This window comes from Petromyzon marinus, chromosome 50 (assembly GCF_048934315.1).
Source record: "Petromyzon marinus isolate PM22_M1 ecotype Great Lakes invasive population chromosome 50, UKy_Petmar_22M1.pri1.0, whole genome shotgun sequence".
Lineage (NCBI taxonomy): Eukaryota > Metazoa > Chordata > Hyperoartia > Petromyzontiformes > Petromyzontidae > Petromyzon > Petromyzon marinus.
Genome location: NC_133716.1, coordinates 11,288,946 through 11,305,584, shown reverse-complemented (window position 1 = coordinate 11,305,584; position 16,639 = coordinate 11,288,946). Strand labels below are relative to the sequence as shown.

At 48.5% G+C, this 16,639-nt stretch overlaps 1 protein-coding gene across 14 annotated transcripts in view; it reads right to left on the bottom strand.

Annotated features, from left to right (window-relative positions):
- Positions 1-465: 465 nt before the first annotated feature.
- Positions 466-16,639, bottom strand: part of LRSAM1 (leucine rich repeat and sterile alpha motif containing 1) — a 41,041-nt gene continuing 24,867 nt past the window's right edge. The window contains exons 16-26 of one of the 14 annotated variants that reach the window (XR_012947206.1): positions 16,510-16,597; positions 15,723-15,797; positions 14,471-14,551; positions 14,130-14,225; positions 13,331-13,429; positions 10,718-10,849; positions 9,413-9,500; positions 8,741-8,925; positions 4,658-8,218; positions 4,506-4,549; positions 466-4,469 (exon numbers count right to left, since the gene is read on the bottom strand). Coding sequence is in view for 1 of the 14 variants with exons in the window: in XM_076074871.1 (XP_075930986.1) it covers positions 8,093-8,218; positions 8,741-8,925; positions 9,413-9,500; positions 10,718-10,849; positions 13,331-13,429; positions 14,130-14,225; positions 14,471-14,551; positions 15,723-15,797; positions 16,510-16,597 (970 nt within the window). In the remaining 13 variants the exon portion in view is untranslated. Of the gene's footprint in view, positions 8,219-8,740; positions 8,926-9,412; positions 9,501-10,717; positions 10,850-13,330; positions 13,430-14,129; positions 14,226-14,470; positions 14,552-15,722; positions 15,798-16,509; positions 16,598-16,639 lie in introns of all 14 variants that reach the window. The other 13 variants (XR_012947195.1, XR_012947197.1, XR_012947199.1 and 10 more) reach the window with 13 other exon arrangements.

The window sequence follows — 16,639 nt, the reverse complement described above, 5'->3', positions numbered from 1 at the left end:
TCTTAACCTATACTGCAGCCGTGCAGCCCTGTGCTTCTCAATCGTAAAACAAAGTATGTTAATACATAGTTCGTGATTAAACAAAGTAGTTGCGCTTATGTGTGCGTGCTCAATGTGTTTCGATTATTTACCTTTAAAAAAAACCTGGCCATGTCTCGCACCTCCAGGGGGTGCACGCACCCCAGGTTAAGAATCACTGCCTTAGAGTTATTGGCTGCTATAAATTTCCACATAAGCCAATGCGTTGAGCTATCATTTGTGATAGGCCAGGTCGCTGCTGAAAAAGAGGTACATAGCTCAGTGGGCCTAACTTAGTAAAATATTTTTAAGTTTAGAATGACTTTCGTGAGAAGGATGTGCTCAGCGAGCCTTAACTGTATCTGGGCAACTCCATCTGAAGTAACCTATTGAATCCAAAACTATACTGACTCGCAGAGAGCGTTGTAAATTACAGGAACTCACAACTTTGACCCGCAGGTACAGGTTTATTGGAAGCAAGGTCAGCCACAGCCACACACACACAGTATAAGCCAACATGCAATATGCAACTGCAAATACGTGCAACGAAGTGTGTGTGCTTTTTTTTACGTGAGAAAAGTTGCCACCCGTGTTTGAGAAGTCCCCAGCACACGCCTCACGGCTGCGTCATTCTGACGTGGCTTTGCAACGATTAAGACCACATCTGCAGACTGTTGCCAAAAAGAGAACGGTTATTTCCATGACTTGTACTTAATTTTTTTTCAGAAATTCTCCATCGGCTTTACCAGTATATAAAGGCGTAACAGACCGCGTATTTCCATCAAGCCGGGCGGTGGCCTTTAAAATTCAGCCTGCAAGCTTTTAGGAATGTGGAATTTTTCACCAATGGCTCTCTGCCACCAATGCAATCGAGCACTGTTGCCGATGTCTGGTTGACTGAGGAGCTTCTACGACTGGTCGTCATTGGCAGCAGCAATGGGTGCAGATGGTGGCCACGTGACTCAATGGGGTTTGCGGTGACCAAGTGGTTCAGCAAGTTCAGAACGGTCTCATCACACCACTATGTCATCACTGTTGAACTAAGTCGGAACCTGGCTTTCGGCCACCCTTAATTAAAGAGGTTCACATTCAGTGACTTAAAGGTATCACAAACACTTGTTTGACCGTGTTGTGTTTTTTTGCTTCTGCCCGACCGGTCTCTAAGACGCTTCCGTCAACAACCGACACACACGGCGAGCCGCCTGAGTGCGAGCGCCGTAAAAACTACCGGGTGAGAGGCAAAATTGAAGTGACTCCGGGAGTAGTTCTGTGGAGTCATCTTCCGGGGGCCCATTCCTGGTCCCTGACTGGAAGCGAGGCTCTGCCATAACCTTGGGGGGGGGGGGGGGAGTTCTGCACCCCCCAGACACGATTCATGGTAAAAGCGCGCACACAAAACGCGTGCGTGTGCTCAACGCATCATTTCCTTGGCCGAGTTGAAATCTGGTTTTAAAAGCAAACCGGTCATGCCTGCTGAACGATTTGTGAGTGTAAAAAAAAACGACCTGAAGTTACGTAAAAAAGAGGCTCAATCCTTCACAAATCGGATCAAACGTCATTCATTATATATTCACAAAGATTCGAAACTGAGAGTGAGAAAAGGAAACGCGAGTGGGTGTGCACGGCAGTGACGGGGAGGGGAAGATAACGGCGACGGGAGCAGCGGAGGGTCGGGTGCGCGGAAACCCACGAAGGCTGCGACTTGGTGATGTAAGACAGAGGAGCAGAGAGAGGCAGAGCAGCCGAGAAGATAAAAGTGCGGCTCTTCATGTGCGGTTTCGCTTTTGAATTCGCCGCGTTGCGCTCCCAAGGTGACGCCGCCGCCGACACCGCTGCGCGCGAATGCGATCATTCGTCGTTTAAACACAAATCGGTGGCGACGGTTGCGGAGTACGCATTCACCAGAGACCAAAGGAGTACGCATTCACCAGAGACCAAAGGAGTACGCATTCACCAGAGACCAAAGGAGTACGCATTCACCAGAGACCAAAGGAGTACGCATTCACCAGAGACCAAAGGAGTACGCATTCACCAGAGACCAAAGGAGTACGCATTCACCAGAGACCAAAGGAGTACGCATTCACCAGAGACCAAAGGAGTACGCATTCACCAGAGACCAAAGGAGTACGCATTCACCAGAGACCAAAGGAGTACGCATTCACCAGAGACCAAAAGGGCCAGTGGCTGAAACGCGGCCTGAGGACGCACGAGCGTGTTTCCATTGGAACCGATGAGGCAGCGTGAATGTGGTATTTTATTTTTATATTGCGTATGCATGTACGTCGAACTCCGTTCGCGCCGTACATAGCCAACCGCGCTAATCGTTATGGCGTCAGACCGGTATCCGATTAAAACATTGGTGAACACCCAATACATGAGGGCACAACCCAAGTTAGATCTTAAAACACGCGAGCAACTGCTGCCGACCATTCAGGCCATCAAAAACAGCAAAAAGGGAGTGCAATTTATTTTAGTTCAAAGTAAAAAGCATTTGAATAATTAAACCTGCGTGGCATTTACACAAGTTAAAAATAAGGTGCTTTTTTAAACAAGAAATTGCAATCTACTCGGGCTATAGAAGACAAAAGAAGGCTGCTCTTGTTTGTAATACAGCTGGACATCAGGTGCACAACATTAACACGTCACCAACCAATCACAGTACACCTTTATAATGTAAGCTAGCAAAGGTCCAAAGCCAACCCACGTGTTCTCAACTGCATGCAGTAGGCCACAATTACGAATTCTTATTGAATCTGTGTATCTGGAGAGTCTGGAGGGGTACCACGGTGGCGAGATGTTAACTACCTCACCTGGTATACAGGTTGTCATGGGTTTGATCCCAATCCTGACGCCTGTACATGAGGAGTTTGCACGTTCTCTCTCCCTCGGGTGGCGTGGATTCTTCTCTGGCTCCTACGGTTTTTCCCTCCACATTTAGAAACATGCATTTAGAGTACTTGGCGGCAATATTTTTCCACGTGATGAGTCACTTTGTGAAGCTATCGTCACTTCCGAAAAAGCGCTATATAGTTCAGCGGGCCTTACCTGGTAAAATAAAAAATAGTTTAGTTTTATATGATAGTCCGTTGAGGCCTTCATCCAGCAGCGGATTGATCATCAATGATGAATGTTTGGCCAGGAAAGCCTCTGAAGACTTTTTCAGGAGGGCCATGCCAAGTTTTCACAGTCAGGGGTGATGTTGTTCAATCTCAACTCAGTAATTTCCACCCTAAATGTTCAGCATTGGGATGTTTTGGTCAATACCAGTAGTGACATTGTATTATTTTTTTTAGCTCTGGGAGGAAACCGTAGAAAACACGGAAGAAACCCATGCAGAACAGGGGGAGACAGAACACATACAAACTCCACGCAGAATACTCTTTGGTTCTTTCGGTAAAGTCATGCAGGTAGAAAAATTAAATAAAACACATATCACGAATAATCCAGCAGTAGAACTGCTGAACCACGAAGAACACGGTTCAGCAGTTCTACTGTTGAACCGTGTTCTACCTGGTTCTACTGTTCTACTGCGCTACTGTTGAACCGTGTTCTACCTGGTTCTACTGTTCTACTGCTCTACTGTTGAACCGTGTTCTACCTGGTTCAGCAGTTCTACTGTTCTACTGCTGAGCCGTGTTCTTCCTGCTTCAGCAGTTCTACTGTTCTACTGCTCTACTGCTGAGCCGTGTTCTTCCTGGTTCAGCAGTTCTACTGTTCTACTGCTGAGCCGTGTTCTTCCTGGTTCAGCAGTTCTACTGTTCTACTGTTCTACTGCTGAGCCGTGTTCTTCCTGATTCAGCAGTTCTACTGTTCTACTGCTGAGCCGTGTTCTACCTGGTTCAGCAGTTCTACTGTTCTACTGTTCTACTGCTGAGCCGTGTTCTACCTGGTTCAGCAGTTCTACTGTTCTACTGTTCTACTGCTGAGCCGTGTTCTACCTGGTTCAGCAGTTCTACTGTTCTACTGCTGAGCCGTGTTCTACCTGGTTCAGCAGTTCTACTGTTCTACTGTTCTACTGCTGAGCCGTGTTCTACCTGGTTCAGCAGTTCTACTGTTCTACTGCTGAACGTGTTCTACCTGGTTCAGCAGTTCTACTGTTCTACTGTTCCTACTGCTGAACGTGTTCTTCCTGGTTCAGCAGTTCTACTGTTCTACTGTTGAACCGTGTTCTACCTGGTTCAGCAGTTCTACTGTTCTACTGTTCTACTGCTGAGCCGTGTTCTACCTGGTTCAGCAGTTCTACTGTTCTACTGCTGAACGTGTTCTACCTGGTTCAGCAGTTCTACTGTTCTACTGTTCTACTGCTGAGCCGTGTTCTACCTGGTTCAGCAGTTCTACTGTTCTACTGCTGAACGTGTTCTTCCTGGTTCAGCAGTTCTACTGTTCTACTGTTGAACCGTGTTCTACCTGGTTCAGCAGTTCTACTGTTCTACTGCTGAGCCGTGTTCTACCTGGTTCTACTGTTCTACTGCTGAGCCGTGTTCTACCTGGTTCAGCAGTTCTACTGTTCTACTGTTGAGCCGTGTTCTACCTGGTTCTACTGTTGAACCGTGTTCTACCTGGTTCTACTGTTCTACTGTTCTACTGTTGAACCGTGTTCTACCTGGTTCTACTGTTCTACTGCTGAACCGTGTTCTACCTGGTTCAGCAGTTCTACTGTTCTACTGCTGAGCCGTGTTCTACCTGCTTCAGCAGTTCTACTGTTCTACTGTTCTACTGCTGAGCCGTGTTCTACCTGGTTCAGCAGTTCTACTGTTCTACTGTTCTACTGCTGAGCCGTGTTCTACCTGGTTCAGCAGTTCTACTGTTCTACTGCTGAGCCGTGTTCTACCTGGTTCTACTGTTCTACTGCTGAGCCGTGTTCTACCTGGTTCAGCAGTTCTACTGTTCTACTGTTCTACTGCTGAGCCGTGTTCTACCTGGTTCAGCAGTTCTACTGTTCTACTGTTGAGCCGTGTTCTACCTGGTTCTACTGTTCTACTGTTCTACTGCTGAGCCGTGTTCTACCTGGTTCAGCAGTTCTACTGTTCTACTGTTCTACTGTTGAGCCGTGTTCTACCTGGTTCAGCAGTTCTACTGTTCTACTGCTGAACCGTGTTCTTCCTGCTTCAGCAGTTCTACTGTTCTACTGTTCTACTGCTGAGCCGTGTTCTACCTGGTTCAGCAGTTCTACTGTTCTACTGCTGAACCCTGTTCTACCTGGTTCAGCAGTTCTACTGTTCTACTGCTGAGCCGTGTTCCACCTGGTTCAGCAGTTCTACTGTTCTACTGTTCTACTGCTGAACCCTGTTCTACCTGGTTCAGCAGTTCTACTGTTCTACTGTTCTACTGCTGAGCCGTGTTCCACCTGGTTCAGCAGTTCTACTGTTCTACTGCTGAGCCGTGTTCTACCTGGTTCAGCAGTTCTACTGTTCTACTGCTGAACCCTGTTCTACCTGGTTCAGCAGTTCTACTGTTCTACTGTTGAACCGTGTTCTTCCTGGTTCTACTGTTCTACTGCTGAGCCGTGTTCTTCCTGGTTCTACTGTTCTACTGTTTTACTGCTGAGCCGTGTTCCACCTGGTTCAGCAGTTCTACTGTTCTACTGTTCTACTGCTGAGCCGTGTTCTTCCTGGTTCTACTGTTCTACTGTTCTACTGCTGAACAGTGTTCTTCCTGGTTCAGCAGTTCTACTGCTGGATATTTTTATTCTGCCTTAGGACGATCGCTTGTGTTGCGATCGAAACGTCGTGATATATTTTTTATTTTATTTTCTACCTACGTGACTTTACCGAAAGAACCAAAGAGTATGGATTCCTGCAGTGACGAAATCTTAAAATCAACATCCACACAGAATGGCGCCCAGATTCAGGAATAGAACTCGGGGCCCAATCCTGCTGCGACACGCAGGCGTTACCACCGTGCCACCCTGCGCAGATTCCACGATTGCTTCGTGTGAACTCTTTAAGGCTGGAGAGCAAGCAGGCAAGGGTGGGTGAGAGACGAGGCTTCTGAACCTCGACACACTGTGATTGGCGAGGCTGGAGGATAATGGTGCGCACCTGCGATAAAAGATCAGAAACAACAGCTCATCACGACGGCTCTCCGGTGTTTAATCGGGATTTACCACGCGTCGTTTGTCACGGTGCCCGAGATTGCCGTCCACGTGCTGTAAGATTATTTTACGAATGCAGTTCCCCAGAGCTTCTTCAGAAAGAATTTCGTTCCCGAGGAAGCTCCGAGCACTTGAAACGACACGCAGGTCATCTTTCTGACGCGTACGGAAGTTGAACTTCTTTCGCACCGCACGTAGCCAACTGCGCTAATCGGGATGGAAACCCGGAAAAAAGCATTGGAGAGCTACTTGGCGCAAGCGTGAACAAGCAAGCGTCATAGCAGGTTTGTTAAAAGTATTTAAACAAGAGAGCTGCGCAACATTCCAACGGCGGTCATCACGGCCCAGGTGCCGCTGATGCCGCCCACCCCATTTCACCGTCACATCCTCCCGACGCAAATAAGGAAGTAAAACTCACATTTTATATGTATCGCGCCATTCACACTATGCCACAGTCGAGAGCCGTGCCCGCAAGTCTCCGTTCGATCTGCGAGGTCGTACGCTCTCATCCACACTTTAATCTCCACTCTCAGGGCACAAAACGTGCGGAGACTCAGACACAGCATCGAGCCGATGAAAAGTAAATTTGGGAGGCTCAATGAATGATATTGACAAATTAACCCAATAGAGGCCTTTGGGTCTGCCTGATGAATTGTTTCCCAGTGGCATTCGTTCATTAAACAAAGCAACCTTGCATAGGTTTTTTTTTTTACTACACCCGAGTCTTGCCGGAACACCGATGCCACTGGAAGCCCCTTGCGATATGGGCAAGACTAGCCCACTACGAATCACAATGGGGCCCAACAAATATAATCGTAGAACCTCACCATCAATGAGAGCAGGGTGCGGTTTGTGGTTTGTGAGTCAGGGCTAGAGGTTATTGTACATGGTGAAGAATTTAGGTAAAATTTTGGAGGTTTTTTTTTTTAATTAAGAGCGGTCGAGTTATACAGCAAAAAGCTCTGTTACCCGGCACTCTACCTTCCGGAATGCTCTATTAACCAGTATCTGTCATGAAGGGCAATAAAAATCTTCCTTCACGTATCCGGAAACATTCTGATGGCCACCCGACATCTTGCCGTGCACTTCTCGTAGATCCGTTGTTGTTTAAGGGAGCTTCAGGAAGCTGCCGAGTGGTGGCGCTCGTGTCAGTACATAGAGTACTGTACTACTGTACACAGCACTGTACTATTGTATACTGTACTCTGCTACTGTATACTATACTCTAAACGGCACGACTGCTTCTCTACAATCAACTTAGAATGCTTGGCAACGGACGAGCGAGTACCTCTGTAAGAGTGAATTATTTATTTTATTGTAGTTAAAATGCAGGCTTAGTTTCTTTCTTGAAAAGTTTTATGTAATTGGAAAATGTGGTGAACCATAAGTATAACTCTGAGATGACCGACATGGAATGCCGGATAACGAGGCTTTTTTGCTGAATTAGTATTAGAAATTGGGGTTAAACGTTGAGGATTAAGAGACAATGTTAAGGGTTAGGATAACGGTTAGAACAAACAAAGGCAAGGGCTGATTTATTGGTTGGCGGTGAAGTTACGAGCAGGCGCTAGGGGATCGAAGTTAGCGGATGGGGTTAGGATCAGCGTGAAGATTAAAAGGTAGGGTTAACGTTCAGATTATAAAACTATGGTGTGGATTGGGAAGTTAAAGCTTGACTTGTGGTTAAGGGCTCGGAAGCTGTGGTTGGGCATAGGGACATGGTTATGAGAGAACGTCTAGGTTTAGGGAGAGGGGTTTTAAAGTTTGGGGGCAAATGTTTCGGATGAAGAGACGATGCTTAAAGCTGGGCATCACGAGAAAGAAGGTTGGGGGACTCGGATCGTGGCCAGGGTCGGGTGGCCAGGGTTTAGAGGAGAGGGGAAGATGGTTTTGAGAGGAGGTTGGAGAGGCGACAGTGGACGGGCGAGGGGGGTAGAGTAGGGGAGAGGGAGGGGTGTGCCTGGGTCAACGAGGTTCACGTCAGAGGAGCCTGTAGAGTCGCACTTGGCTCTGTATGTCGGCGCGGCAGAGCGGGCACGAGGTGAGTAGCGCCCCGCAAGCGGCGCAGCAGCACACGTGCCCGCAGGTGAGGAACACCGTCTCCGGCTGGACGGGGCACACGCAATCCACCCGGGGTTACACACACGCAAGACTCGGTGCGCTGGAATTATTTTGTAACGCGGGTGAAATCTGTGCCAAGTCGTGAATAAAAGCCCCCCCCCCCCGAGGATCGTTTTGCCCTCCACCCGGTGATCGTGAGCACGCTTGACTTCCCACAAAGAGGTGCTCGTTTTATCTGCCCCAGAGAGATGTGTTTGTATGCATGTGTGTATGTATATATGTGCAAGTATTCATTCCTGTGTTTGTACATTACACAGGCAAATGTGTATGTGTACATGCATGTGTACACGTGTGTATAGGTATGGTTGTGCATGTATTTGTATGTGTGCATGTGTATGTGAATGCATGTACGTGTATGTATTGAAATACATTGTGTATTCCTGTGTGCGCATGCACGTTTATGGATGTATGTATTCAAATACACACGTGTATAAATGTGTATTCCTGTGCGTGCACGCTAGCGTGGTGGGCCTGTAAACCTCGCGACAAGCGCACCCACGCACGCACCTTGCGCTCCATGCACACCACGCACTCGGCCTGCTCGGCCAAGGGCGAAGGAGACAGCGGTAGCGGGGAGAGCGGCGGCGTCCACATGGGAGACGGCGGCTCCGGCACGGCCGGGGCCGTCGGCTGGACCGGCGCTCTCCCCGTGGCAAACGCGGGCAGGCTGGCGAAGGTGGCGCCCGCCAATGCTGCACGCGCCGACGACGAGAACAAGGGAAGCCGCCCCCGCGTTTACGCGATGGGTGCAAGCAAGCAGTGGCGCCGGGGTGGGTGGTGTCGAGGACGCCGTGCGGTGAAGGAAGCGAGCAGAGTTGGATTCCGTCGCTCCCTACTTGCAGACTGATGCACGACTGCAGGCCCAGGTGATAAAATAAACTTGTGCTGCACAGGGACAGCTGGGCACCGGGGATGCCCTTTGAACTGTTTAGATAAATAATCAATAACCGGCGTTAATCTGCCAGCGGAAAGGAGGGCGGCGCTATTATCAACAACAAATGACTCAAATTTTGATTTAAAGCTTTCGTCACGTAGAAGGGAAACAATAAAATAATATTGTTTTATATTTGTATTACTTTGTTTCCCTTCTACGTGACTTTACCGAAAGAACCAAGAATATAAAAAACAAATGACTCGTCGTTATGAGCGGTGGGCCGTTTGCAAGCGGTGGGTACGTACCTGAAGGACCCAATTTCGCCTGCGACTCTACCCTCTGTTGGGCCCCGTTAATCAGCGCCACACGCACCTCCTCGTCCGTGAGCCCCATCTGCACCGACAGCACGCCACAAGGAAACAATCCGCCTCCTCTCTGTGTGTGTGTGAAGCGGCGATCCATATGGCGGATTTCATCGCTCCGTCTCTTTGGCGGACGTATACCCTCAACGGGCACGTTTGCCCCGTCCGCTGCACTCCACCGTTGGGGTATGTTTTATTTTATTGTATTAGATTGCAACAAAATTCGAGCCCGATAGAGCGCACCGCACGGCTCGCGTGACCGGGCAATCACAATTAACGGAATACGGTCCCCGACGCAACTGGACCCATGCGAAGGAGGGTGGGGGGGGTAAACGATGGGGAAAGGCCTCCCCACCCCCCCGCTGCCCCAACCAAGCGAGGGACGCCACGTAGGGGGAGAAGATGAAAGGTTAAATGGAGAGGGGGAATATAACCGAACTGATGAGGAAACCCTAGCGTAGATGGGGGAGGAGGGAAGAAGGGGGGGGGGGGGGAAGGAGGGGGAGGAAACATAAAAACCCTAAAATCAAATAACGAACAATCAGCTCGTGAGCGTTCATGCTGACCATCCACCAACTCCAAGTTTCGCTTCCCGCTTGGCTACTGAAGGGCTATTCGCCATTTTTTCCAGTCCCTGTTCCACCATGAGGTCTTGACCGCTGACTACTCTGTCCCCTTCAAGTAACGGGAGTCCTGCCCAAGCCCACAATTCCTTCACAATCATCGTGTGTCTCTCTTTCTATGTCTCATGATTGTCGTACAAATAAATTGACGAGATGTAAATTGTGACCATCCTGAACATTAACCATCTCAGAGTTCCTGACGACAAGTCATTACAATACCAAATGTGAATTAACTGCAACGAAATGTCAGAAAAACTTAATGAATGAGGCTGCAACTTTGGGGTGAAGATAATTACAGTAATATCCCGGGTTACGTCGGGGGATGCCTTTCCTGAAAGGTGCAACGACGAATATCGAATCGACGTCAATCAATGCGATTGACAGGATAGCGGGTGGAGGCGATCGATAACGAGAGGACGGTCGATGCTGTCAGCGACGTAAGTGTGGGGATGAGGCGACACAAATCACTTCACAATCGGGACATATCTGTGGGAGGGAAGCAACTGTAAAAACGAGTGACGGACCGCGGTCCAAATTATGGGAGTAACGAAGTGGACGAGGGCAGGAGCAGCACTACACAACGGCAAACAAAGCACGAACGAGCACGCGAAGAAGGAGGGCGTACCGCAATCAGATCCTCGTGCGTCATCGCCGCCAGGGCGGCCAAGGAAACGCGATGCCGAGCGAACAGGGGGATCAGGCCTGGGGACCCAGTCTCGGCGAGGAGCTCCTTCAGCCCGACGTCCAGTAACGACTCCTGTTAGAAGCAAGCACACCGGGTCTCTCCTGTGTCTTTGGGACCGGGTGACTGGAGGTGGCTTAAGGCCCAAGCATTCTTAGTCACGGCTTAGCTCAGGCTCGAGTCTGGCTCAAGCGAGCTGTAGCTTGAGCCGGCTCTGGGCCACAGGGTCGCAGCTCAGCTCAGAATTTCTCAGGAGCTGAGCCTGAGTCGAGCCACGGCTGAGCCGTTCACTCGCGCAACTCTGAAAGCAGCTGAGCGGCTCAAGGGCCGAGTTGAGCCGTGTTAGAGGACGAGGCAGAGTCAAGATGTGATTAGGAACATGGCCCTGAGTGACTCATAATGGCCATGTTACAGACACTGAATCAACGCCACGAAGTACCCACATCGGAGTCGAGCTTGCAGCTGCGAGGTTTTCAAGTGTAGCAAGTTGGTAGAGAGTCATAGTCTCAGCTTCGCAGTGGGCGTTACATATCCCATGACGTCATTCACAAAAGTAGGCCATTGTGTGCCAACATCAAACTCCCAAATTGGCCAAGTTCAAAAGCTACACCGCAAACACCTCGATTGGCAGAGCAATGCCCCAGGTCACCCTTGAAATTGAGACTGTCCTGGTGTCTAGAATTCACATCTGATTTAACGAAATAAACTTGAAACTTCAACTTGAAACTCAGCCTTGTCACCAATGATTGCACGGAAAATTCCATCATTTTTTTTTTGCATTTAAGATCATCACTACTGACTTCACACATGTGTACTGTAATTTTGTCTACAAACAAAAAAACAATAAGTGCCCACCAATGGGTCGTCTGGTTTAATGAATCACAACCAGAATTTGCTTATTAAGCAGGGCAGACGTCGGATCAGTACCAACGCCACCGAGTCTCGCCGTACCGCATGTGCTGCTGCGCACCTATGCTGCTCCAGTGGCTTATATAGCAAAGGGCAAGTCGATCATGAAAATTCGTGAAATCCTCTGGGTTGGACAGGAGAGGTGGCAGAACAGCAAGTAGGTCTGTGATCTCTGCTTTAGACCTTTAAGAGTTACCTCCTTGAATGAGTTAAGTTTTCTCCGGGTTCTCTATTTAATTCTGACACGAAACAAAACACTCCATAAGATCAAGTTGGCCTAACATTTCAATAGAGGACGCTTCAGAATAAGAGCGGTGAGAACCAGGAAGGCTTTCCTGTATAAAGTATCATTCCTGTCATTATTGCCCACAAAATTTACTTACGCAATTACCAACATTTCTATATTTAATTCATCAACCAATGGACTTTTTCAATTCTATATTTAATATATCTATTTTATTAGTTGTAATGGGATGTCCCATTATAACTGTTGGGATCAGTATAATGGTATAGATATATTACCCTATAGATAACAGTTGTAATGTCTGCATAGGTGCCACTGTGTGTTTGCTATGTACGTGTCACGTGACACATTGGACACTCTCACAAATGAGATGCTGCATCTCAAGGGGTTATTAAAATTAGGCGATAGGTTTTAAAACACACAGGCGTCCCTCACAAAACGCGTGACGTGCGTTCGTGAAAAACAGCTCGCAAGTCGAATAGCGCTGTGTGAAGCCTATCTTCCCATAGACCTGACACGTTATACACGGGGGGTGGCGTTACCGAAAAAAAGTGAGTATCATTTTATTTAATAAGTTTAGTCCTGGATTTACAAAATACCTATGCAGCAGAACCCCCTTCTTAACGACGGTCCTTGGTTCCACTAAACCGGTCGTTAAGCGAGTCCAGGAAACAGGCCTGGTCAGACCGCTTTGGAGTTCGCCGATTGGCCGAAATTGTCTGTCACGTGCTCGTCGTTAACAGAGAAATGGTTGGTACGCTAACCCTCTTGAGGCCCTATGGAGGCCCGTTTTTAAGGGATTAGTCGTTAACAGTAGTCGTCGATAAGAGGTGTTCTACTGTAAATGTTAACCTTAATAATATGATTAACATTACAAGCAATACTTAACATGGAGTTTAATAACAATACTAATTAAGATTAAAACATTACTTCATAAGGAGTAACTTCAGGGCTTCCTGAACGCTTCTGTGGGCTGCTTGCAGCAGCAGTGCGCATAATGCAGAGGCGGCAGATCTAGGATAGCTGTGACACTGGGCGGTGCCATGACATGGTGATACCATGAAAAAGTTTTTTTGTGTTTCGTTTAAATGTTATAATTGAAAATTATATCATTTTTTAAAGATGTAATTTTACAATTTTATTAAAAATATATATTGAGCACGTAAATGTGGAACACATCGTGCAAGTGTGAAGTATGTCCCTAAAAAAGGAATCACGTAACTTCGAATACGCAGTACGGTCGCATTACACGAGTGACGCCTGTATTTAACAAAAAAATAGCTTGCGTTTATTAAAGGCAATCGCTGGAACGGCCATGATGTTGCCAAGTGTCATTGGCAGGATGGCGGCCACCTAAAGCATTGCCGCGTGGCGTTAAAAACGGTGCGCTGTGCGTCGCTAACCTGCAACCGCATAGGCTGGGGCTTGGAGTGCATCAGGCGCTGGTACTGCACAAGCCAGTAGTCCATCGAGTCCTCCTCGCGCTTCTTCTCCATCTCCTCCTGCACGGGGCCATCACAACAACAACGATATCAATAACGACATCAAAAACGACAACAACAACAACGCAGGTGGAACAAGAGTTGGGCCGGCCGAGTGGATCGAGGGGCACGTGCTAGGTTGATTGTTACATCACAGGATTTGGAGATGGCGACGCCTTTTTGAGGCCTTCATCTAGCAGTGGATTCATCATCATCATTATTATTCCTACGCTTGCTTAGCCCGGAAGGCCTCACCGACTCTCAAGGCTAACTTTTAGGAGGGTCATGCCATGTTTTCACAGTCAAGGGCGATGTTGCTATATGCAATGCCAATCGAGTAATTTTCAGGTAAATTTTCAGCACTCAGATGTTTGGCCAATGCCACTTACATCATATGTTCTTTTTGTTAGCTATGGGAGGAAACCAGATAGCCCGGAGGAAACCCACGCAGAACAAGGGGGAAGAACATACAAACTCCATGCAGAAAGGCGCCCGGGTCGGGAATCTAATCTGGGCCCTTTTTTCTGCAAGGCACGAGCGATACCACTGGGATCATCATCGTCATCGCGGCTGACGATGACGATGATCGTGGCGACGCTAACGAAGACGAGCGTTGCACCACACGCTCGGCGGCTGGGATGAGGACGACGCTGTGCTCCTCGGCTCTGACACCGATGGGGAAAAGGAAAAAAAAAAAGAGGGGGGCAGAGTTCGCACTCACAAGCAGATCCTGCAGCTGTAGCTCCCGGGCACCCTTCTCCTTCAGCAGCTGGTGCAAGAGGTCCCCCAGTGCCTGCCGCTCCTCCACCAGCACCCCCTGCCACGACGCACGCGAAGAGGGGCCATCCGGTCAGTGGTGGCGAGATGCGTCGCAAACCAACGACGGCGCATCTTCGGGGCCATGTTCTTCGTCACGGATCAGCTCTGGCTCGGCTCGGTTGCTTCGAAAGACGCAACGAGCGGCTCAGCAGTGGCTCGGCTAAGGCTCGGCTCGTGGAAATCCTGAGCGTGGCCGAGACCATGCTCAGAGCCGTGGCTCACTTGTCGCTGAGAAGCGCTCACCTGCATCTGCTCCTGGTTCTGACCCTTCCTCTTCATCTCCAGCATAGAGATGTGAAGCAACTCCTGCTCGATGAGACCGATCTGAAACGAGACACAGCGAGGCTGAGGGAGCGCATCAGTTACGCGTGACCACAAGAGCCACCGCTGAATAAATCAGAATAACAATATTTATTTATACTGGAGAAATCCGATGAGCTATAAAGCTCTTTTTCACAGACGGCAAGTAGGGGCTGGTAAGAACGTTACAACAGTACAAAGACACGATAGTAGTGCAAGAAAGGTGAACAAATCAACCAAAGACATTCAAATAAAACTGAACCATTCCCATTCTACCAAGCAAAGCCCTCTGAGGTATTCACTTATTTTTCAGGAGCGATCTGGCCACAGATGATAGCCGAGACGCAGAGCCGCCACCGCAGCCGAAACCCCCGGTTCCAATTTGGGCGTCAGCAGCGGGCAATAAAATCAACTCGCAAGGTTTCAGCGAGTTTAACGATTGGCGCCCGGTCGCAGCGCAGGGAAAGCATTTGTTATTAATTTAATTATCCAGATTCCAGATGAGGGTTAAGTATTTTGCTTCGATTGACGCGTGTCACAAACTTTTCAGAGAGCAAGAAAGGGCGCCGTCTAGTGGTAGAGTGAGGCGGTGACCCTAGAAGTCGCTGTACCACCGTCTCTTGGCTCGCCAGATAATTTGCAGTCAAAGCAAAAGAAGGTTACTCTCCACCTGCACGGGAATTGTGAGCCTAAATCTTATCGGCAAGAGATGTGGTTCTCAACAAGCGAATGCCACAGGATGCTACGCTGTCACGGTAAAACCTTCATAGGTTCAAGTTTTGACGACTGAGACATCACCAGAGTTTAGCCCCATTAAAGCAATACCATTGGATGTCCCGATGTTCCACGCAAAAAGCAGACGCCAACCGCTTTGCCATTGACAAGCTATTTGGTGATATTGCATCGGAAGTGGTGCATAAGCACGAGTAAACAAACACTCGCATTCGTCAATATAACCGCGGCCTTAAAAGGAAATGCATAAATAACTATTGAAACGGACCATCGTCATCGCACATGAAGGAGGGTCGTTGCCCCACAACATGCGCTACGAAGTGCAACTGCCCAAAAAGTCACCTTGATATTTAAGGCCGTGGTGTTGATGACCAATGCGTTGATGTCTTTTTTTGACATGAACAGATCAAACAAAACGGGACAAGTCTGGGAGGTGTCGTACAACACTGCGATGCCGCCGGACCTGATGCCGTATCCTGGAGTGCCAAGCATCTCGTTGTAGCTGGAGCATTTCAAACGCCTCCTTTTGTATTAATTCCTGCAAAGACACAAGAGCGAATGGCTTTCGTCGAGTTTCCTGTTACAACGCTTGGCTCGCTGGTGTAAGGTCGCGCATTACAAATCCCAACTCGACGAATCATCCCTTCAGGGGACATAACGTGTGGTGCCACATTGTGTGACGTAACAATTTGGAATTTCTACCAATGGCTCAGGACCGCCAATGGCGTTTGAGCAGCGAGACTCTGGAGGATCGATTCGAATGTGTTGGCGAATGCCCCTTTCTGTAAAAAAAAATCATGCCGATAGAATGGGGCAAATCAACAACCTTTCATTTTATTTCGGCACGATGCTAATCTGGTCACGTGACACTTTTAAGTTATGTATGGCTATATCGCAGTGTAAATGATAGCGGTGATGAGGTATTTCCAGTTAGCCCTTTATAAACACATCAAATCCAGCAATGCTTGGACGAAAATTAATTTTACAAAAATAGCAAAGCTGGGCGAGTTCAAGTAATTTGTTATGACCAGTCAACTTGTACACACAGAGTGCGCAGAGTTAAAAATTAACAAACACGTTTTGGTAATATGCCAGAATTTCTAACCAGATTCAGATGCCACTCGCCACTGCTGACGATGTGCATCAAGGCCAGGAATTGCACCACCCAGGCGTTCATAGCACGGTGGGTGAACAAATAACCCCGACACAACACACAGGGGGGGTGAAGGGTGGGGGGGCTTCAGCAATACCTCCTGCAGAATGCTGGCGATTGCCTGCTTCTGCCTGTCGTGCCTTCCACTGACCACGCACTGCAACTTCTCTTCTTCCTCTGTCAAACTGAAGGAGACGGGGATACGCCTTGAAACCCACGCACGCCAC